At 36.3% G+C, this 23,515-nt stretch overlaps 1 protein-coding gene across 6 annotated transcripts in view; it reads left to right on the forward strand.

Moving 5' to 3' along the window:
• Nucleotides 1-12,734, forward strand: part of NPNT (nephronectin) — a 63,406-nt gene extending 50,672 nt beyond the window's left edge. For 5 of the 6 annotated variants that reach the window (XM_087962934.1, XM_026668654.2, XM_026668653.2 and 2 more), the window contains 4 exons: nt 6,192-6,287; nt 6,873-6,971; nt 9,137-9,393; nt 11,871-12,734. In XM_087962934.1, the coding sequence (XP_087819060.1) occupies nt 6,192-6,287; nt 6,873-6,971; nt 9,137-9,393; nt 11,871-11,966 (548 nt within the window). In that variant the 3' untranslated portion in view covers nt 11,967-12,734. The remainder of the gene's footprint in view (nt 1-6,191; nt 6,288-6,872; nt 6,972-9,136; nt 9,394-11,870) is intronic. The other variant, XM_087962935.1, reaches the window with a different exon arrangement.
• The last annotated feature ends 10,781 nt before the right edge of the window (nt 12,735-23,515 follow it).

Below are 23,515 nucleotides of genomic sequence, written 5' to 3' on the forward strand. Positions count from 1 at the left end.
CTTGTTACCCTTAGCATACTAATTCAAATAATAGATTTGCTATTGTCTCTAAAAACACCATGTACCTCCTTCATCTTCCCATATTGCTCCTGTCTAATATAGGCGCCTGCTTGCTTTAGCTAGGCAGCTGGGATGAACTTTATACTGTAGGTGAATTCTAATACTAGTTTTTATTTTTGGTATATACTCCTTGTGTTTTTCATTCATACTCCCAGAAAGTTAACTACCAGAATGAGGTGAAATAACAGAGCTTTTGGGGGGTTTGGTGGGGTGGGAGGGAGATGGCCTGCTATTTAGAAATCCATTAAGTTGCTTAGAGGTGCAAGGATGCTTAATTAATTGAGGAAACTCTTTTAATGAATCCACAGAATGTTAACTAATAAATAATTTGAATTAATTCACTCTGCAGTTTATCCTTTTTATATATAGCTAGGTGCTCTTTACCTACTGTGGTCTTCAGTGCAAAATAGTGAATTCCTATAGACAAAGGAAAAGTTTTTCCCCCCTGTAAAGGCTTCATTATATATACATATCAGCATAGGTTTATTGTGTCTATCCTGTAAGATGCTAGGCATGTCTGCTCAGAAGTTTAAAAAATCCAGACGGTAAATCTGAAAGAATTACAACCTTAATATCAAGGGCTCAACACTCATGTTTTTTGCTGGTTTCTCTGGGAAATATTAGTTACACAGCTCAAATAGTTTGGCATTTAGAGATATTGATATGAGTAGTCTAAAGCTATAATAATTGCATGTTGTTATACATGAAATCAAAGGCCCAGCTCTACAGTCTGCACATGAAATTCCTTTCGTGTTTTGGATTACATCAATTTGTCAAGCTTTCATGTGGCAAATGGCCTAAGGCATCATTCTTTCAAAAGATTTAGATCCTTTTGTAGGCCTAGCTCAAATTAGGAGGAACTTTGAGATAAAAGTTGTGGACATTGAAAGGTAATTTTAAATTTAAGTGTGTTAATGCTATTATTGTTACAAAGAATTAGGTTTTTATTCAAAGAGAATGTCATAATGATTTAACTGGGAGAGATGTCCTCTCTACCTACCTGTAGTATGGATACTGCTTGCCTCTTCTAGAGTATTGTCAACAAGAATTTAGCCTTAGGAAGCATCCTTTTTTCATACACAGATCTTGATTCCTAACAAATTCACAAATTTTATGATGACCATATATACGGGGATATATTACGTGCGGTTAGGTTTAGGTTTACTATACTGGTAATTCTTGGCTTAAACCCACAATTGGGACCAGAATGTCTGTCTTTAAGTAAGACAGTCATTAAGTGGGTTACACTAGTTTTTGTTACCTTTCTGTCATGGTTGTTAAATGAATCACACAATTGTTAAGCAAATAACATAATAACAGAGTTGGAAGGATGCTTGGGGGTCTTTTAGTCCAACCCCCTGCTTAAACAGGAGACCTCATATACAGGAGACCCTATAAACAGGAGACCCTATATGCCAGAGGTCTCCAAACTTGGCAACTTTAAGAATTGTAAATTTCAACTCCCAGAATCCTCCAGAAGTAAAGCTTTGTCAGAAACTGATTGGGGAGGTTTCAATTGGCAATCATGTGAACACATAGCTGGCTGGAGAATTCTGGGAGTTGAAGTCCACAAGTCTTAAAGTTTGGGGATCCCTGCTATATACAAAGCTATATACAGCTCTTTTTAAAAAAACATCCAGTGATGGAGCACCCCACACTGGTTTCATTAACTTTGCTTTGAATCAGAAGCAAAGCTTTGCCAGACATTGATTTGGGAAGGTTTCAAATGGCAATCACATGAACACAGAATAGTGCAATCCTTGTAAATACTTGCAGGTTGCCAAGCACCCAAATTTTGATTACATGATTACAGGGACATTGCGACAATCGTAAGCGTGAGGATCGGTTGTAAACTATTTTTTTTTTAATGGTGTCATAATTTTGAACGGTTGTTAAACAAATAGCAATAGCACTTAGACTTATATACTGCTCCATAGTGCTTTACAGCACTCTTTGAGTGATTTATATTGTGAACATATTGTCCCCAACAATCTAGGTCCTCATTTTACTGGAAGGCTTGAACCACATCAGGATCGAACTCCAGACTGCAGGCAGAGTTAGCCTGCAATACTACATTCTAACCACTGTGTTACCAGGGATCTAAAGAAATGGTTGTAAGACAAGGATTACTTGTACTAGCTGATATAAATTAAATTCCAAAATGTCTGGTTGCCAACTCCACGCAGTTTTACTCTAGAAGAAGGTTCAGGACATTACTGGCAAAAGAGAAAAGTAGCAGTGGTCACTGTAGCTAACAGCCTCCCGTTCTCTTTTTTCCTGTAGAAAATCCATCTGCTAAATGTTATTGGAGAAACTAAGGAGAAATTCTGAGGAATATTGCAGGATTGGGATTTGATCATTCCTGCATATGGAGTAGAGTCCCTCTCCTTTTCCTGAAATTTGGAAAGGAGAATTGGGGAAGGAGGGATTGTCCTAGAAGGAAGAAGGCCCACAGGCAATTCACCAGATAGTCTTTGCTAGAACAAGTTTGGCTTTTAAAATAGTTCATAGGATGAGCATTTTGTGTTTCATGCCTTAATTTAAAAATATAAATGCATGCTATATAAAATAATGTAAAATGAAACTATTGTGCCTCATATCACATCATAGTGGGGGTTACTGAACGGCAAAATTCATACCCAGATACTAAATAAAAGCCTATCACATATTAGATGCTCAAGCAGACTGATCTTAATCAGGGCTCTGTCTGAATAGTTACAACTAAAAACCAAAACTATCCTAGTGAAAGCACAGTTTCCATGAATTATCTAGGCCTTGGCATCATTCAAGTTTTTCTTTTTAGCAGCGACAATAGCAGATGTTCCAGATTTTTTCTCCCCCAATAAAAGCGATCTTTAAAAACATATTTTTTTTCTGCAATGCTTTTAAGACAGGCTAATTACCGATATTATATTCAGGTTTTTTTTTTAATGATTCACGTCTTCCATCATTTTAAATATCAGAAGTTGATTTTATTATTTACTTCTGGTTTTAGTATCAAATATATTTATTGCAAACTACCTTGCAGATTGTGCTGACAGTACATATATCTAAGAAATAAATAATGCTATATGCCACCAAAAAAAGCTCTATCATTGCTGTACTGTAATTATAGTATTCATGTTCTTCCAGAAAATTAAAATGGCATAAATACAAGAACTTCTTCCTTTGTATAGACAAGCACAAAATTCTTAAGCAATGTCTACCTCAATATACAGTATTTCATTAAAATATCACTATTGTTTAAATTTTGGACCATAAGAAAGGCTGAGTGCCAAAGAATTGGCAACTTTGAACTATGGTGCTGGAGAACTCCTGCGAGTCCTTTGGACTGCAAGGCGGTCAAACTGGTCAATCCTAGAAGAGATCAACACTGACTACTCTTTAAAAGGCCAGATCCTGAAGATGAAACTCGAATACTTTGGCCATCAATGAGAAGGAAGGACTCGCTGGAGAAGAGCCTAATGCTGGGAAAGATTGAGGCCAATAGAAGAAGGGGACGACAGAGAATGAGGTGGCTGGATGGAGTCACTGAAGCAATTGGCGTGAGCTTAAATGGACTCCAGAAGATGGTAGAGGACAGGAAGGCCTGGAGGAACATTGTCCATGGGGTCACAATGGGTCAAACACAACTTTGCAACTAACAACAAAATTCTTTAAATTGGAAATTCATATCATAGGTTCTCTTTTGGAGTGAGAAAAGGTCATCTTTGGCGGAAAAACAAATCTGGTCATGTTGCCAATTTCAAAAGCCAATACAAAGATTTATGCCACCAGATAAAGACTGTATGCACCAATTATCACATTAAACAAGAGGAAAACCTTCTATGCACCACTTCCACCCGCGCTTTCTACAATTTTGTAAACAACACACCAAAAGGTTCAAGGTCCATCCCACCCCTGAAAGGACCTAATGGTAAAGACTGCAATGACAACACCATTAAAGCCAACCTCTTTAACACATTCTTTTTCTCAGTATTTGTAAATAGCAATGTATTTCCTAGTCGAACCACAGACAACTACAATGATCTAATACATATCGATTTTACAGAAGACAATGTTGAAAAAGCACTATGTAATCTAAAACCATCTTTATCTATTGGACCAGACGGAATATGTGCCTACTTCTGAAAAAAGCTACCCACTGCCATAGCCGAACCTCTAAGCATAATCTTTGAAAAATCTTTCAGGACCAGCTCCTTGCCTAACCTATGGTCACAAGCCATGGTCATCCCCATCTTCAAAAAGGGAGACCCCAGCCTAGTTGAAAATTACAGACCAATCTCTTTATGTTGCATCACCTGTAAAATCATGGAATCAATTATTAACCAATCCATCATCCTCCACTTAGAGACAAAAAACCTACTCTCTAATAAACAATTTGGTTTCAGAAAAAAACTATTCTGCAATCTGCAACTCTTACACTGCAAAAACATATGGACTACACAACTTGATCAGGGCAAAGCAACAGATGCAATCTACATAGACTTCTCTAAAGCCTTTGATTCAGTGGTACACGACAAACTACTCCTAAAACTAAAATCTTATGTTATTCTCTGGACACCTGCATAACTGGATAGAAGCATTCCTGTCAAACAGACAACAAATGGTCAAAATTGGGAGCGTCCTATCAAATTCTGTACCTGTCAACAGTGGTGTCCCCCAAGGCAGTGTTCTAGGACCAACTCTCTTCATACTCTACATAAATGACTTCTGTGATCATATTAAGAGCAACCGTGTTCTCTTTGCTGATGATGTAAAGCTATTCAACACTACACACAATACTGCTACCCTTCAAAAAGACCTTGACTATGTATCAGAATGGTCAAACAAATGGCAACTTCAAATCTCAACAAATAAATGCTCTGTCTTACATATTGGCAAAAAAAATATATCAGAAAATAAAATACAAGCTGAATAGTCAAGACCTTGTTGATGATCCAAACTCTGTCAAGGACTTTGGAATACTCATTTCTGATGATCTAAGTGCTAGAGCCCACTGTAACTACATAGCCAAAAAGGCATTGAGAGTTGTTAGCCTAATCCTATGTAGCTTTTTCTCTGGTAATATCACACTACTAACTAGAGCATACAAAACATTTGCTAGACCAATACTTGAATACAGCTCATCAGTCTGGTACCCACATTACGTATCTGATATTAACACAGTTGAGAAAGTCCAGAAATATTTCACAAGAAGAGTTCTCCACTCCTCTACTCATCTACAGAATATCTTATGCCACCAGACTTGAAATTCTAGACCTAGAAAACCTAGAACTATGCCGTCTTCGGTCCTATCTAAGTATAGTATATAAAATCATACATTGCAATGTCCTACCTGTCAATGAATACTTCAGCTTCAACCATAACAATACAAGAGCAAACTCAAGGTTAACCGCACCAAACTTGATTTCAGGAAATACAACTTCAGCAACAGAGTGGTCAATGTCTGGAATACTCTACCTGACTCTGTGGTTTCTTCCCCAAACCCAAAAACTTTAACCTTAGATTGTCTACTATTGACCTCACCCCTTTCCTAGGGGCCATGCATAAGCGCACCAATGTGCCTACTGTCCCTGTCCTATTGTGTCATATGTATCCATTTTCTCATATGTATCCATTTCATGTATTCATAACTATGTTTATACTTATACCTATTATCTTGTTAGCGATTGACAAATCAAAATAATTCTAAAATCTTAGTTGATGAAGCATCAAACAAATCAGAAGAAGTATCACTCTTGTATAAGAATATTTCTAGCAATACGGCTGATTATCTGTAATGTAGTTGGATGTTAGGAAAAATTGAAAACAATTTGGCAGTTTGGCAATGGAAGCAGAAACAAAGATTGAAACAACTAAGCCTGTTCAAAAAGTGTTAGGAAGGAAATGCAGGAGGATCTGAATATGGTTCTCTCTCTAGGGTCTTCTTCATGAATCATAGCAGTTGGTTATTGCCTCTATAATTATTACTTAGCTGAAATCCTTGTATTTCTTACAAGCTCACCCAAACGGCTTTTGCATTGAAGCTTGACAATAGGTTGGCATGTAAACTATGTAATAATCTGTGGTTGACTTCCTTCTCTATTTTATTGTTTCTTTTTTAATGGCGTGATGGTTTTCTCTGCCAGTTCCCCGCCAGCCTGGAGTGAGCAATCATCTCTTAGAAACATTTGAAATTGAACAAGGGATAAGTGCCAGTGAGGCTGAAGCAAATGATGACCCAGGTAAGCACTTTGTCAGTTTGGATCTAGTTAGCATTCTAGAAAGCTCTCTTAAGAGGAAAGCATTACTGTTTCTTATGTACTACATTCCTAAGAATATATGTATCACCGGGCATATGTGTATTTTAATACTAATGTGTACAAACCAGTTGGGCAATATAAAATGAGAACTCTACTTACTAAAAGCCATTCCTTGAATTCTGAGGAAAGTAGTGGGATAAATCTAATGAAATCTTCATAACTTTATAATTTGCTCCAATAGGATAAATTTTAACTAAATTGGGTATCCCATACTTTTCTAAAAGCAGAAATGAAGAGAAGAGCACAGCAGGGAAATGGCTTAGAATTCCTTTGTTTTCATCAATTGATGCACTAATAAAGCTTCTCCTTTTTGCAAATGTGATTGATATATCCTTTACATTATTTGTGTGAACATTGACTACACATAATAACCTCACACTTGGCTTAGCCTCTACCAATCTAGTACCTTCAAAGTATTCGAATGAAAGTCTCAGCATGTTTACAGAGGACTGAGTTAACCTGTCTCAAGTCCGAAGCTCTTTTTCTTGATTTTCTTGATCTCTGTAGGTGTTCTGATTCATAGTTGCAACTTTGATGGTGGTTTGTGTGGATGGATCAAAGAAAGAAATGATGATTTACACTGGGAACCTGTTAAAGACTCCTCAGGTATTGCTCGATTTTCTTTCATTGAAGACAGTGCTATATGATAAGCAAAGAATCAGAAATAAGAAAAAAAATGGCATATATTTCTGGCAATTGATTTATTTGGAGTTGAGGAGCGTTTCTGTTAGAATGTAAAGTTTTGTTTTAACTTTCCTGTGTATGTAAATGTTCAAGGGCCATTTTCTTTGGACTGTTCCTTGAATGGAAAAGTTTGAAAAGCAGTGTATGGATGACACGATAATACCTCTTAAGGCAATTTTCTTGCATATTCATTCATATTTTTGTTCCTAAATCATATTAACATTTACTTCTTTTCTTTGTAATTGACAATGTTTGATGAGGGCAGTGTACCTAAATCTAAATATGTGTAGCCTGTGGTGTAACTGAAGCTTTGGAAAACTACTTACTAATAATGTGTGCTTCTGAATATGGATTTATATAATTACCTAGTTGCATTGAGACAACTCAAGTCACTTAAATATGGCTTGGGAAAGAATCACTTTGGGCATTACAACTAGATAATATAGTCACACTACAAGTACATTATGTACAGTATATATGGAAGGCTAAATAAGATGTTACGCCTTCTAATGCTATGCCTTTGTTTTGTTAGTACCGCATTTGTATAAAATGTATATATTCTTTAGATAATTTTTCTAACTTGAAATATTAAAAATAAATTTAGAATATATATGCATTTATTATATTGATAGCATGTTTAAATGTGGCATGGCAACTTTAATAGACTTTTGAATTTTCAAAAGACATCAATGAAATAAATTACTACTTTTTTACTCATTCCAGTCTTCTCCTCTAACAGTTGATAGCTTTTGCCAACATATTATTTACCCTGGCATGAAGAAGTACATGGATGAGTAACTAATGGCAAATGTTAGGTATATTTCTGGAATTATGGCTCTAGACACTATGTTTACAGGAAGTGGGATGATTTTTGCATAAATGAACATGTTTAAAGTTATCTGAAATCTATGGATACAAACCTGCCTACATCCAAAAGAGAAAGTGGAAGATTTTCTGTACTTTTAACCAGTGGTGGAATTGGAATAATTTAACAACCGGTTCTCTGGCTGGGAAGGTGTGGACGGTTATTTCATGTGAATGGGTGGGTACGTCACTCATCATGCCCAGTCCTCCCTCCCAGTCACTCCCCTCAAAGGCAGATGTAGAATTCAGCCAGTTTGGGCTAATCCCACCACTGGCTGCCCCCACACCCCAGTTTTTCGGCCTGTTTTCTGGCCGTTTTTGTGCCGTTTTCCAGCCATTTTGGGGCCATTTTCAGGGATGTTCTTTGGGGTGTTTTCAGGCCTGAAAATGGCCAAAAAACTAGCAGGGGGGCACCAGCCAATGGTGGGATTTGCCGGTTCACAGAACTGTGCAGAATCTTAACTACTGGTTCGTCCGACCTGGTGAGAACTGGCAGCAGCCCACCTCTGCTCTTAAGTTCCTCAGAAACATGAATTGTTCCAGGCAGTAAATATTTTAAGATTAGTTTCAAATGAAAACCTCTTACCTTCCCTCTTAGAATAAATGGTGTATGAAACATTCCAAAGTAAACAGTGGAAATTCATTGAATATGTCTAGATTATTAATACTTTGGTGTTATTTCTTTAGTTGCAGCTCTAGTTTTGTTTGGGTAATAGGGTCCCCAAAGTGTCCTTCCACCAATGGAAAATTAGAGGATCAAATTTTAATTAAAAAATATTGTTGAGAAAAAAAATATTTGTTTTTGCAAAACATGTTTCTCAGTTATTACAGCTTGGATTTTTTTTTAAAAAAGTGTTTATTATTTACCAATGTAGATAACAATACTTTCTGAATTGGATAAAACATCTTCTGCGATATTATAGAAAAATGCAGGTGATAGCACTCATATATGCACTATGTTATTCTACTTATGCTTTCTCAGATCTGAGTCAATTTTTCTATTTTTAACTAAATTGTGTGTGTGTGTGTGTGTGTGTGTGTGTATAAATAAATTAAAATAAATCAATCAAATCAGTGTTACACTCATATTATTCGCAGTGCTACAGCTGGGTGGCAAATATTGGCCTTTTGTTGCAGCCACAAATTTAATTCTTTATTATGATGTTCTTTTTCAAGGGCATGTTGAAATAATTTGTTTTCTCGTCCCACTTTGTTTTAAACAGGCGGACAATATTTATCTATTTCTCAACCCAAAGGAAAGGCAGGTCGATTTGCCCGCTTGGTTCTCCCACTAGGCCATTTAGCTCGCTCCGAAGATCTGTGCTTATCTTTTCGGCATAAAGTATCTGGATTACACTCTGGGTTGCTTCAAGTCTTTCTAAGAAAGGCTGGTATTCATGGGCCAGCAATTTGGGGAAGGAACAGAGGTCATGGTTGGAGTCAGACGCATATAACACTGAAAGGACCTGGCATCAAAAGCGTAAGTACAACTCTGGGATTTAAAGGAAAAGAGAGAGGGAGGGAGAGACAGAAAGATAGAGACAGAGACAGACAGAGAGACAGAGAGAGATATGAAGAGGGAAAGCAATATTATTTATATTTAGGATATTTGATAGTTACATTTCCTTCTATTAATCTCTAAATGTGTTACAATTTCTTCAATTAAGTCTTGATTGCTTGATGTTAATCATAAAAATAGTAATTGCATTGCACCTTTTTCTATGAACCATGATAAAAATTAAGTCATCTAACATCTTAATCATTATACTTTCTAATAAGTAAAGATCTTCCCTGATCTCCCCAGTATTGGATTAAATTCCCAGTTGTATTATTTTATGGATTGAGCTTGAGACATATAAAGCATATCTTCTTCCCCAGCTTCCTCAAAATACTGATCTTTCCACAATAACCATTTTTCTTCAGGTATTGATTAGATTTGCAAGCACTACTTAAATTGCAATTCCCCACTTCAATTGCAAGATTTCATGATTTTAAAATCTAGAACACTTCTTCTTCGTGCACAAAATCTGGGTGGGATGGATATTTGTGGTATGATAGAAGGAAGGTTAACGTGGATTTAAAAAATCATTATGTTAGATGTGCCTTACTGAGAATATTGAATAGATAAAAATTCAGGTTTTTACCTGAAAATACTTCTGTGGCTCTCAGCATAAGAAGCATTTGATAGACAAGAAATAATAAACAAATACAAATGGCTAACTTATCATGAAATATTAGAAATTCGTCAAGGACAATACAAAATAAAATCAGAAGAGCAATTGATGACAGGGACAGTTGCCAACAGTTTTCTTATTTATGGTTGATGAAATTATTTAACGTAGACAAAAATGAGTTTATTCTTTTGAATATCATAACATGGAGTGGAAATGAAATTATGTACAAAAGATGGACCTGGAATTTTAAAATGCATATACTTCAGTTGAAATTTGAAACAGAGCAAGTAAAAGACTGATGAAAAGAATTATAAAGGGTGTTTGAGAGTAATATACGTAACAATATATGGAACAATGGATAAATAAGTGGTTGAAAGGATTGAAATTTACATGTTATAATCTTAAAGATAATTTTTAGAAAATGATGTACTGTTAGTATATGTTAGCAGAGAAATTGTCTAGAAGTATAGAAAGGTATGAAAACATTTCAAATACAGCAGAAACATTTTATCATATTTGGTGGACATGTTAAAAAAACTACAATATTGTGGATTCAAGTATATAAACTGATTTAGAAGATTTTAAAGATTAATATACAATTGAGACCAAAGATCTTTCTTTTGGGACCAATGGACCAACAGCTGGAAAAATTATGGGAACTTTGCATGTCATAACTGTGGCAAGATTACTACATGCGTGCATATGGAAAGATTTGGTGGATTGTTTAACTCTCTTTCAAGTAAAAGCCCATGTTGATCTCCATTAATAAATTATTGCAAAATTATTTTCAGTCTATCAGCCCAAATAATTGTTGTTATTCAATAATTATATTGACCTATAGTTTCTTGTTAAAGTCAAATTTTGTCCTTCTTTGGATGTTAATACTCTACTGGCCTCTTTCCAATTCTCTGGCACTTTCCTCCCTATAAGATTAATCATGCTTTGTAAAGGTTGTAAAAGTTCATCCTCAAATCATTTATATTAAGTACCTGATCATTCATCTGGTCCAGGCACCTTTCCTAGTTCAATCTTTTTATAGTTTTAGAAACCTCCCTTATTGTTATAAATCTATTCATAATCTGTGATTAACTTGGATGTACATGATAAGTAAATGCAAATTTGGCTCCTTTTATAGAACTCCTATTCAAAAATATTCCATATTTCTCTAAACACCCTAGATTGGGGCTTCAAACTCAAGACTGGGGGCCAGATCTGGCCTGCAGGGTACTTACATCTGGCCCGCAGGGTGTCCTGGACACAGCAGAGGACTTGCCCATGGTGCTTCTGCCAGCAAAAACGGAGCTCGGGAGGGCTGCCCTCCCGAGCTCCGTGTTTGCTGGCAGAGAGTTGCAGGAGGCTGTCACAGCTGTAAACAGAGCTTGGGAGCTAGTTTTTTCTGGCAGAGTGCTCGGGCCACCACAGGCGCCCGCAACATAAGTGATATCGAGATAGCTAGGCCCACCCTTGGCCCCGCAAAGTCAAACACAACCCTGATGTGGCTCTCAATGAAATTGAGTTTGACACCCTGCCCTACATCATATAATAAACTAAAGGAACAGCAGTCTATAAAATGTTGCAAAGTTCACACATAACACTTATCCAAAATGTTTTGTTTAGCATAACGTGTGAGCATAATTGTTGTGTTTCATCAATCATGGTTCATAGCTTGGTTTTATGTATAGCTAAAGCCATTGTTACTTATTAAGCAAGCAACAGCTTAACATGATACATGAACTCAATCAATCTCATATGTCTATTAATTTATTTTCATTTTCTCTCTCAGGTTATTTTTAAAGGAGAAAAAGGAAAAGGAAGGACTGGGGAAATTGGGTTGGATGATATAAGTTTGAAAAAAGGCCGATGTTCTCAGGACCATTAGTGGTACAGATGGATGAAGAAAACAGACTTTGGTTGTCCATGCCTATTATATGAGACACATGGATGATTTCTCCTTTGTGTTTGTGAAATCACAGTGGATCTCCATATAAATAATTCACATTTTCTATAATATATATCTGTCCTTTATGAAGAAAAGACTGTCTAAATGTGCTCAAAAAGAATCAACAACTGAATCCATGTCTTCTTCGTGTTTTCCACTGGCTGGTTATGGGTCATTTTGTGTCAAAAGCTGAAGATACACCCATTATTATTGTACTGCATCAATTTTTAAAGTAGAGTCTTTTGATTGTCTCTGTGTGTATAAATAACATTTATCCCATTATCTTATTGCAAAACGCAGTTAAAGAGTAGCACTACAACCCTTAATATAGGTAGTGCTGTGTTCTGTATAAATATGTATTATTATTATTATTATTGTTGTTAATGTATTTATATAAGTTGTATATTTGCAAATTCTAGTTGTAAGAGGAAATAACATTTGTGCACGTTACAGTTAAACCAGCAAAACAATAGCAAGTTCTTTTTAAAATATATAACACCCGGCAATGGTCCTTGCCTGTCTAAACTCAAACAGTAGAATATTTTACATGATTGCAAAAATGAATATAATGTAAGCATTACCAGATTCAGGAGAATTAGACATCAGCAGTTCTTTTCTGAAAAGAAAAGCATTCATGACTGGCGTCAGCAGCACAAACTTGGCTTTGATGGATTTTAATATTTTTAATATATTCAAGGAAAGTTTGGCAGATCGGTGTTTTTCCTCTCTTATATGATCACAGGACCCCAGGACACTGCCAACCATCATGCGACCACAAGGATGTAAGTGTGAAAAATGGCCATAAGTTACTTTTTCCACTAGTAAGAAACAAAATAGGCTTTGGGGTTCATAAGCAAAGAAACGCAGAACGACCGGTCATGAATTAACCAGAATTATATAGGTAGTCGTCGACTTACAACAGTTCATTTAGTGTTGGTTCAAAATTACAACGGCATTGGAAAAAGTAACTTATGGCCATTTTTCACACTTACATCCTTGTGGTCACATGATGGTTGGCAGTGTCCTGGGGTCCTGTGATCATATTTTCCTACCTCCTTAAAAGCAGAGTCAATGGGGAAACCAGATTCACTTAACAACTGGGTTACTAGCTTAATAACTGACGCAATTCATTTCGCAATTGTGTCAAGAAAAGTTGTAAAATGTGTCAAAATTCACTTAACAAATATTTCACGTAGCAACAGAAACTTTGGGCTCTATTGTGATAGTAAGTCAAAGACTGCTTGTACATTATGGCATAAATTCTCTCTACTCTCTCCTCTTTTCAGATGGTTTATTTCTTTATTTCTGGGCAGGTGATTTAATCCACATTACAAGGAAGAAAAACTGTTTCCTGAACATAGCAGAAGGGTTGCAAAAAGGCTCAGTTTCAGATTGATCAAAAGTCCGTCTTGCACAGTACAGCATAGAGAGAGAAAAACCACAACGAAAATGCAGGAGAATGCAGTAGAAAATCCAAACAGAGTTTTTGGTGGCTTAGAATTTGGACCTTTCAATTCTTATTTGCCAAAATGGAAAATGTAAAAAGTCTCCCCTTGCATCCAGATGGCAATCACGTTGCTGGCATGATAATCTCCCCAATAAGCTATCCAGGTGGTGAGGACTGTGATGGAAAATCCTCTTTTTCATTGCCTCCGAATGGGTAGATCTTCAGCTGTTCCCAGTATAGCTTGATAGAACCAAAACAGGTGGCCAACCTGTCACATTTTATAAGCCCCAAATAATTTAGCTCAATTTCAACTTACTCCATTTCTTACTAACGTGATTTCTTCCTGTATTTCTCACAATATACCAGAGTTCAACAATATGGCACCCTGACCACATATGAAACTATGTGGTCAGACTTAGTTTGTGGGGAGGAAAGTAAGGGGAAAAAAATATCTGCCTCTGCTTACCAGCATCCATTAGTATTCATCTGGCTAGCGTCCTGTCAGTGTGTGAGAGAGTGGAGGGCTGTTTGGAAACTGAAACAGTATTTCCTTTGGAGTTAGAGTTGTAATAGTAATATAGTAATATCCTACTTGTAATCAATTTTAAATTATGAGGGCATGGTGGTCTAGAGGTGGAGCTTTAGGAGGCTTGAGTTTGATCTTAGGTAGTGGCGGATATTTCTCTGGGCACAATGAATAAGTGCTGCGAACTCCGTATAGGTGTCAGGAAGGGCATCTGGCTAGTAAATGCTTGAACTCCGTGAAGTCATCCCGACTCCACCCCAATGCGAGAGATTACGGGGTCATTAAAAGAAAAAAATCAATTTAAATTTACATATATAAAAAAACAATAACAAAAGCTACGTGTTTATAAACTGAAACAGATTTTTAAAGTCCTTTCACATGTACAGTTCTATAGAAGCTCCAAAGATCACAGATTTATTGCTACGCACTACAATGCAGAGGGGATGGACATAACAATCTGAATGAAACTAGCAGTACATCTCATGGTATATGCTGGCAGGATTAAATAATACACTCTTTAAATTATGCCTTGCTCCTGCTATATGAAAACTATATGCAATTTTATATTTTCTAAAGATATGCATACAAATTATTTAACTAAATAAGAATGTATACTTTTTTAATTAATATCTTCCCTGACTTTTCAGTGGATCTACTCAATCTTAACTCCATTTAATGGGCTTCTATTGGAGTGAATAAGATATAAGCTCAGCTAAGAATGTCATGTTTGTGTTGTAATATGTAGGCAATTCAAGACGAAGGTGTTATAATTCAGCTCTGATACACCTCAACTATATTAGGCTCCTCTTTCAATAGGCAGACTGTTAACTATTTTCTAGATGGGAATAAATCCCCAATAAGGATATGGGTTGCTGCTTCTAATAGCAATGAACTGAAAAAGATTGGCTTCTGAAAAAGTAAAAAAGAGGCATGAATTGCTTCCATATTTGGTTATCCTGCTTCTACAATCATAGCAAAATAGGAACTTTTAAATTTCTAGTGAGTTACATGAGCACCATATGCGAAGATAAATAATGGACTTCATGTTTGGAGAAATGTCTTCCCTTAAAATGATCAAACCAATGTGAAGAGCAGATGCTAAAGTCGCATACATATATTTGGTTGAGTGTCTGTTGAGTTGTCAAAATATTTTCTGTTGAGTATTATTTTCTGGAAACTTCTTGTGACAGTTTAAATGCATCAAAGCCATTTCTAAAATGATTTATCATGCTTCGAACTCATAAAAGCAGCAATAAAGTATTTTCATGTAAGCTACTCTTTTTAAGTTGTAGGTATATTTGTGGAAGTATGCAAATAAATAAGTAGAAAACATTTATATTTAAGGAATACAGTTCTGTGTCACACAATATTTATGATAATTTATACAGATCTAACTGACTCTCACCCTGTATGTGGTCTAAGAAAGAGCATGTTGCATGCAGTGGATGGATTTTTAAATCACCTTTTATGAGGTGAGAAAATGTCCCAAAGACACAAATTGAGATATATCTAAAATATGCACATCTGAATCTTTCATCTATATTTAATTGGCATAGATTCTTTTTTTTAAATAAATGTTAGTATTTAAACATGCCTAAAGTCAATGATTAATTAATGGCACCTAGGTGCATCTGTATAATAACTTAACTATCTTTTCTTCTTTTGATTATTGTCTTCATAATTGACAAAATAGTTTTTTGATATCCACAACCTATTAAAATGATATGGTATCCTTGTTTAATCTAATTATGTTTTACTCAGTTGTTCAGATGTGCATGACACATTTATAAACCATGAACCAACACAGAAACTTTATACAAAACAATATACTAAGAATTTCTCATTATATGCAAACACTGTAAGTATGGATAGATATTAAGTATGTCTGTTGAATCTGGGTTATACATGAATGTTAAAAAATGGATTCAGTTCGAAGAATACACAACACCCATGCACATAGCCACACAACCTATATTGCCTTTAGGCCAGTGGTGGGATTCAAATTTTGTTACTAGCGGTTCTGTGGGCAGGCTTGGTGGGCATGGCAGGGGAACGATAGTGTAAAATCTCCAGTCAGAGGTGGTATTTTCCGGTTTTCCGAACTACTCAAAATTTCCACTACTGGTTCTCCAGAACTGGTCAGAACTTGCTGAATACCACCTCTGCTTTAGGTTATCCAATACATTGACATCAATATCAATGTCCTGATGTTCTTACTTCTTTTATTGATGGGAATAAGGCTTTAACAGAACTTAGTTTCACTTGTTTTATATATTGGATTTTTGGTGGGGGGATGAAGGATACAACCAAAAGATATCATAAAATCAACAGTATTTCTTAAATTGTACTTCTTAATTAAGCTTTCTCTTGCGGAAATGGGAAGTTAGTTCTTCAACTGCTCAACCAATTTTTAAAACTTTTGAATTAAAATTCATATATTTCTATCACAGACTATTTTCTTCTTCCTCAAGTATTGTTTGAAGAGATACTGTAAGATGCTGCAGGGCCATTTGCTTAATTTTCCTTTGATCGTTGTTCGACATGATGAAGATTGTTCATTGTGTTACAAAACATCGTGTTGCTTTGGAATGAAGATGATAGTAGAAGAAGGATGATGGAAAATGGGTTAATTGAGGATGGATTACTTTTGTCTTTTTAAAGGTTAGTGGAAGTGTTTTTAGAATGATTTTTTTATACCCAATACGGCAAAACAAAGTGCCACCAACTTTTAGTCACTGTAAGACAGAAATGGTTTGGAAGAGGCACAGAAAAGAATTTCAAGGACTCCCAAGTTTAGTTGTTTTGGATATAGAAGAAATGCTGCTGTGCACTCATGAATATTGCCTCTCTCCATTCTTCTTCCTCTCTCTCCCTTTCTCTCAAAAGGAAAGAAAAAAAAATGAGAGAGAGAGAGAGAGAGAGAGAGAGAGAGAGAGAGAGACTGCTACAGAGAATATATGTTTGAAGAAATGAACTCCATTTACAGCAACATAATATAAAAAAAATATGATAAAAGTACTAAAAAACTTTTATTTTTCATAGTTTTGGATTGGTTTGTGATGTGTCCTGTTGATATAAAAAGGGTAACCAATTTAAGTGAAGCAATAACTCTGGAAACATTAATTCTAATAGACATATATTGGCTGCAATGGTTCTCTAAAAATTACTAATGAGGCTATTTCCTCAGGCATATATTTCCCAACTATATATTTTAAGATTTAAGCTTAAGAATCGTGATCTGAATAGGCTTCAGCATGCTGACTGCTGTGCCGGGCTTCAGTTGACATTTATAAAGAGCTTACGTTTCTTAAGTGTTCTTTTTACCATAATCTCAAGTAAATAGTCATTGCTGTAATACACGTTCTTCCAGTCAAAACTCTAGAAATATGTGGGGTTCTAGACAAGCAGATACTTTTTCATTCCTTTCAATACCAAATCAGGCTGAGATTAATTGCAAGAAATAAGGAAGATTAGACCTTTTTCCCCCAGACTGCTAAATAAGCAGGTTTTAAAAAAATTATTATGGGTGAACTTTATGAATTGTGTGGAGCCAAATGTTAGATTATTTTGTTTTACATCCAAAATTCTGACATGGGGTTACAATTTTGTACTATAACAATGCAGAACCATACAGAAGTGTAATCATATTGTGATATTCTGACAGGGAGACAAATATAGTAAGAAGCAGAAATGTCACAGATTTTATACATGGCATAAATGAATATATTACAGCTGCAGTTCAAGTCTTTCTACCCTATCTTTGCCCTAAACCAGCTGACAAAATGTTGTGAGCCAGGAAAAACAATTTGCAAATCTCTATATGAAATTTCCTTGGACAGATGACATACTTAATTCTTCATATTTAATTGGGGACATGGGCAGTATTAACCACATGGTATTTCCCACATTCTCCTGCAGAATAATCTAGCATACTTATAAAAAGTGTTATGTAATTCAAGCTAAAGGCAGAAAAGAACCTGGGTGGCAATTTACATAAAAGCCAGACACATTGACTTTATTACAGTATTTATGAGCATCATTAAACCATGACTGAATGAAACCGCCACCTCCATCTACCATTCAATCAGCTTTGCCTTGTTTATAATTGAGATATTATAGCTGCTTGAATGGCAATGCTGGTTTCTAATTTCTTCAGGGGGAGCTATTAAATTAATTGTGCATTAAAACATTATGCAGGCTGTGAGTTGTCTGCAAAGTACCAATATCTTTGCAGGATTGGTGGCGTTTTGTGACTATGGACTTAATTTAATTTGGACAATTAAATTGAGGCTAAAAGGTAATATACAAGGGAGTAATAGGAAGAGTTGAATTTCACTGTTTGGTTGGGGTGAATTATTAAGGAAAAAAAGTAATTTTTCCCTGCATGGAGCAGAGGCAATATATTTTGTAACTGAAGAACACCATGAAGGTGAATGAGAGCACAACTTTTTTGACCAACCACCATGTCACTTGTGTACAGATAAGAAGGAAAATTGATATGAATATGGTAAAAAAAAGCAGAAAATCCTCACATTTTCCTTATATTATTAACTTAAACTTGCTCTACAGTCCATTATTTCTAATCTTTTCCAGTTGTGTTGTATCAATATTTATTTTTTAATGTCCCTAAAATCAGCAAGCGCAGCTGAGGAGGAAATGAAATTACATCTAAAAGGGCCAAAAACACACTTGTTCCTTACATGATAGGCTCTTTCTTGGCACACAGATAACACAACCCCATGCCATTATTACCATCACTCTAGACCAGGGGTCCCCAACCACCGGTCCGTGGACCGGTACCGGTCCGCGGAAAAAGTCCTACCGGGCCGCTGGCTTGCTGGCGCCGCCATCTTTTTGATGAAAAAGTGCTTCCGGTGAGCTTTTCCGGGTAGAAAGCTCACCGGAAGCACGTTTTCATCAAAAAAGATGGCGGCGCAGCATTCCGGTGAGCTTTTCCGGGTAGAAAGCCATTTCTACCGGAAAAGCTCACGAAGCGCTCGCCGCTATCTTTTTGATGAAAAAGTGCTTCCGGTGAGGTCACTGGAAGCACTTTTTCATCAAAAAAAGATGGCAGCGCCCAGCTGATGCCGGTACCGGGCTGCGGCGTAGAAAAGGTTGGAGATCACTGCTCTAGACTGCTTTAAGGCACTTTATAGGGGAATGCCCTTAAATATTGTTCAGAAACTACAGATGTTCAAAATGCAGTAGGTCATATTGTTTTGGAAACATGATGTTGAGAATATCTAAGATCAGTTTTATGGACCCTGCATTGGTTACCAATTAGTTTCTGGGCCCAGTTTAAAGGACTTGGTACACAGATACTACATGACTGTCTTCACTAACTGGTTTTGGCCTGATTAGATCTACCAGGAAGAAACTTCTACAAAACCTACACTCTCAGGAGATTCGGGGAAGCAAGGAGGCAATGTTTTTCTGTTGCTCATGGACAGAATGGCCTCCTCTCGATCAGGCTAGCTTCCTCTTTTCTGGTCATTCAAAACCTCTTGAAGACCAACCTATTTTAGACAATCTGATTTGATTCGGTTTGATTTGATGTTGCCAGCTTTTCTAGCTTCTTCTGTGTATTGTTACTGTGTTGTTGTACTTTTATATTAGATATGTTTTATAGTAAATAGTATTTTCTAGGTGGGCCACCAAGAGTCAATTTGACTGCGATATCATGGAAATGTTTTTAATAAATGAACCATCAAACAAATGTACTGCAGTGCACATGAGGTGGCTTTTGAAGACAATGTGGAAGCTGTGGTAGCCAGACAGCTGGTGCACAACTCCACCATTGCAAGATAACATCGATTTCATTCCTGCACTGGTTCCTAATAAGCTTCTGTGTCCAATTCAAAATTATTGCCTACAAAGACCTATTGCAGCATATTAATGGATTACATCTGCGTTTTTCAAATTGATCCTGTCCAGCTGGTCCAAATATATCAAGTGAGTCTGCTGAGAAATTTCTCTCATGAGGAAGAACATGAGACCTTAATCAGATGGCAGACTTGATGTATGTGGTGGCCCCAGTGTTCTATAATAGCTTTCCCTGGAGGTATATGTAGTGTTTTTCTCTTGAATTCCACAAGGTAATAGAAACATTTTTATTCCACTGTGCCACTGGTGCTAATTGATTGATTGTGATCATTTCATTTTTGGATTATATCTGCTTTTCTGGCTTTTTTATACACTGTGCAGAGTCTTGTGATTGGAGTAGTTTGTAAATAAATGGCTATGTAGCTGAGGTATATACCGTATATACTTGAGTATAAGTCGACCCGAATATAAGCCGAGGCACCTAATTTTACACAAAAAACTGGGAAAACTTATTGACTCGAGTATAAGCCGAGGGTGGGAAATGCAGCAGCTACTGGTAAATTTCAAAAATAAAAATAATTAATTTGGGAAACGATCTCACTATCATGAAAGGTTTAATTGATTCAAAAAGGTTTAATTGATTCATGAAAGGTTTAATTGAACCCAAAAGAAGAAGATGATGATGACAGCGGGAGGCAGGAGTCACTCTCTTCCCCTCCCTCGGAGGCCCCCTGAGTCAGGAGTCACTACCGCCGGCGCGGCCCCAGTCCCGCCGCCTCGGGAAGGGAAAGGCAAAGCGCTTTTTGCCTTTCCCTTCCCGGCTGGGGCTGTTGGGAGTCGCTGCCGCCGGAGGCCGTGACTCCACACCATTTTTTTTTCAGAGGGGAATCTGACTCGAGTATAAGCCGAGGGGGATTTTTTCAGCACAAAAAATGGGCTGAAAAACTAGGCTTATACTCGAGTATATACAGTATGTCTTCAGAATCTTTCTGGAAAAATATATAGTTGTGTGATTGGTAATGTCCAAGTTATCAACTAAGGCAGAACTTTACTTCTTGGTATTGAGGAAAAAACTGTAAACTATTATATCTTGAAGCTCTGGAAAGAGGAATTTGAATTCTGGAATTAGATGGTGCCTTAAAAAATCTTGTTAATGTAGTACCACTAGCAGGAAGGTCAGAAAGGCCACCTTAACATTTGTAACATCAATGCTACTGGTGCTATAATGCTATAATGACCAACTGTCTGCAAGAAGCATAAATCCTTCCATTCTCCACCATCCAGTCAGAGTTTGGATGAGAAGCAAAGCAACTTCAAAGGAAAACAAGAAAGTCCAGCTGTCTCTTGAAAAAGCACCTTTGGGACATCAATGCTAGCAGATTATACTGCAGTATTTGCAATTCTGAAATGATGGAAAAGTGATTGATCAAGAGGCTGCTAATGAAAAGAATGCTGACCTCAGATTTTTACATAAAGTAGAGAATGTACATAATCCTTGGTCTCATGTCAACTAAACTTGTGTTCTTTGAAAATGAATGCATTTATTTGAATACTTTACTTAGAGACAATTTTGCTCTCCATGATATAGCATTAAAGAAAGTTTCTTTATTAATTTATAATAAGGATAAGCGGATATTCTGTGGCAGAATATGCAACATTTTGCCATCATTTTTAGGATATCTTTGCTGCCCTTTTTTTCAATGATGAAGAAAAGATAGTGTTCCAATGGAACCAATAATAATGAAGTCCAATATTGTAACAACAATAATTAATCATTGACAGCAGTAATGCAGAACTGACAGAAAGGGCCAAGTGAGTGTTCAGAATATAGCACTCAATCATGTAATCATGGCACCAAGAAAAGCCTTTTTCACATTCCAATCAGCTGGATCTCACCATCAGCAAGCAGAAGTTCTAGTACAGGGCTGTCTAGTATTTTAACCCGGTAGGTGCCTAAGGACTGAAGACTCATTTGAAGAAGACATGAAAGTTAATGTAAAGAACTCAACATTGCCAATAATATCACTGCAGGTAAGAAATGTGTTTTGAAGAGCTGCTATCAACCAGTGTGAAGGATAAAGCTTTGGTGTTTCTCAACCTTAGAAACTTGAAGACATGTGAATTCAATTTCAAGAATTCCTCAACCAGCATTTGGCTAGCTGGGAAATTTTGGGAGTTGAAGTCTACACTCCTCAAGCTGTCAAAGTTGAGACTGGTCTAGCTGGACCAGAGGTCTCCAAACCTGGCAACTTTAAGACTTGTGGATTTCAACTCCCAGAAATCTCCAGCCAGTTATGAAGTCCACAAGTCTTAAAGTTGCCAGGTTATCCTGCTGCTGTTTTGTATTTAGGCTAAAATTATATTGCTACCTATTACAATTTACCTGGAATTATGTAAGGTACAGGGGAGATATATATGTATATATTACAAATTAATAATAATGCCAAGAAGCTGTTCCTGTCTATTATTTCATTAAAGGTTTATGAGACCACCTTATACTAAACTTCTTGAGGAGGCCAAGCATTTATGGCTCTATGTGATTTTTTTGTCATGATTTATGGTGCTGATAAGAAACACACATTTTGAAGAAGTGTAAATAGATTTGTTAAAGCTTTTATACATAAGGGTGTGTATTTAAAAATGAAGAGTTTGTCTTTGCAGCTCATTATCTTAATGTTTGCTACATCTGATTGGTTTTGCTTGATCCAATGTTTAACAATAACACCAGTTTTGTGTCCTTGGGATATATATAATTTCCTGGATGATCGTTCTGGCATGAGTAACCAACTGACTTTCACAGGGCTGTTAAATAAACAGGAATTATTTGATGCAGGAAACCAACCTGTAGGTCCTGTCATTTTACCTTCACACAAGGAATGCCAAGTTATCTCTTTAAAAGTTAATTCCTTTTTTTAAAAAAATCATGAATAGAAGGAAAAGAGCCAAACATTCTGCCAAGGTATTATTACAATATTTATCTCACCTCAGTACTTGTGTTCCATTCCAAGATTACTCAGCTGTCAAAAAAGAAAGACATTTAACAGCTTACTGTTCAAAGCTTCTAGCTCAAAATAAGTTTTTTGCTATTTTGCAAAATCTGATACATCTCCTTTTCGGTTTTCTCTTTTAGCCATCATCTACAGTGAGAATGGATAAGACACTTCCACAAAATACATCTTTCACTCCCCAATTTGTCCAAAGCAATTTAAAGTGGGATATAAATTTATTTCTGCCATATAACTTTGGGATTCTGAGTACACAAATCAATCAGTCCTTTCTCTCCAGCTGGCTATTAAGAAGGCACAGAAATTATAAATACAACAATAGAACTAATCTAAAATATTTAAAAAAAACATAATAATAAAAACAATGTCAAGCAACTGAAGTCCATAAGATGGATATCAATGAAACTCATCAAGGACTGTAAGCTTAGTAAAGATGTCTTAAAAGTCTTAAAAGTTCTCCTAAAAACAAAGTATATTTATGGTCTTTTAGAGGTACAGAGTTCTAAACTATGACTGTTCCCATAGAGAAAGCCTGTTGTGTTCTTTACAGAGTCCTAATTTTTTTAACAGGCTTTCCTAATGGGTGCTCACTGGACAAGAAAATTCAGTTCTGGCAACAGTGTCTGATGCAACTTAGTGTGACAACATATAATTTTTTCTATGTGACCAAGAGGTTTAATGTAGTAGC

The sequence above is a fragment of the Notechis scutatus genome, chromosome 4 (genome assembly GCF_049901735.1).
Source record: "Notechis scutatus isolate UNSWTSFEM ecotype Mainland chromosome 4, rNotScu1.2, whole genome shotgun sequence".
Taxonomy (NCBI): domain Eukaryota; kingdom Metazoa; phylum Chordata; class Lepidosauria; order Squamata; family Elapidae; genus Notechis; species Notechis scutatus.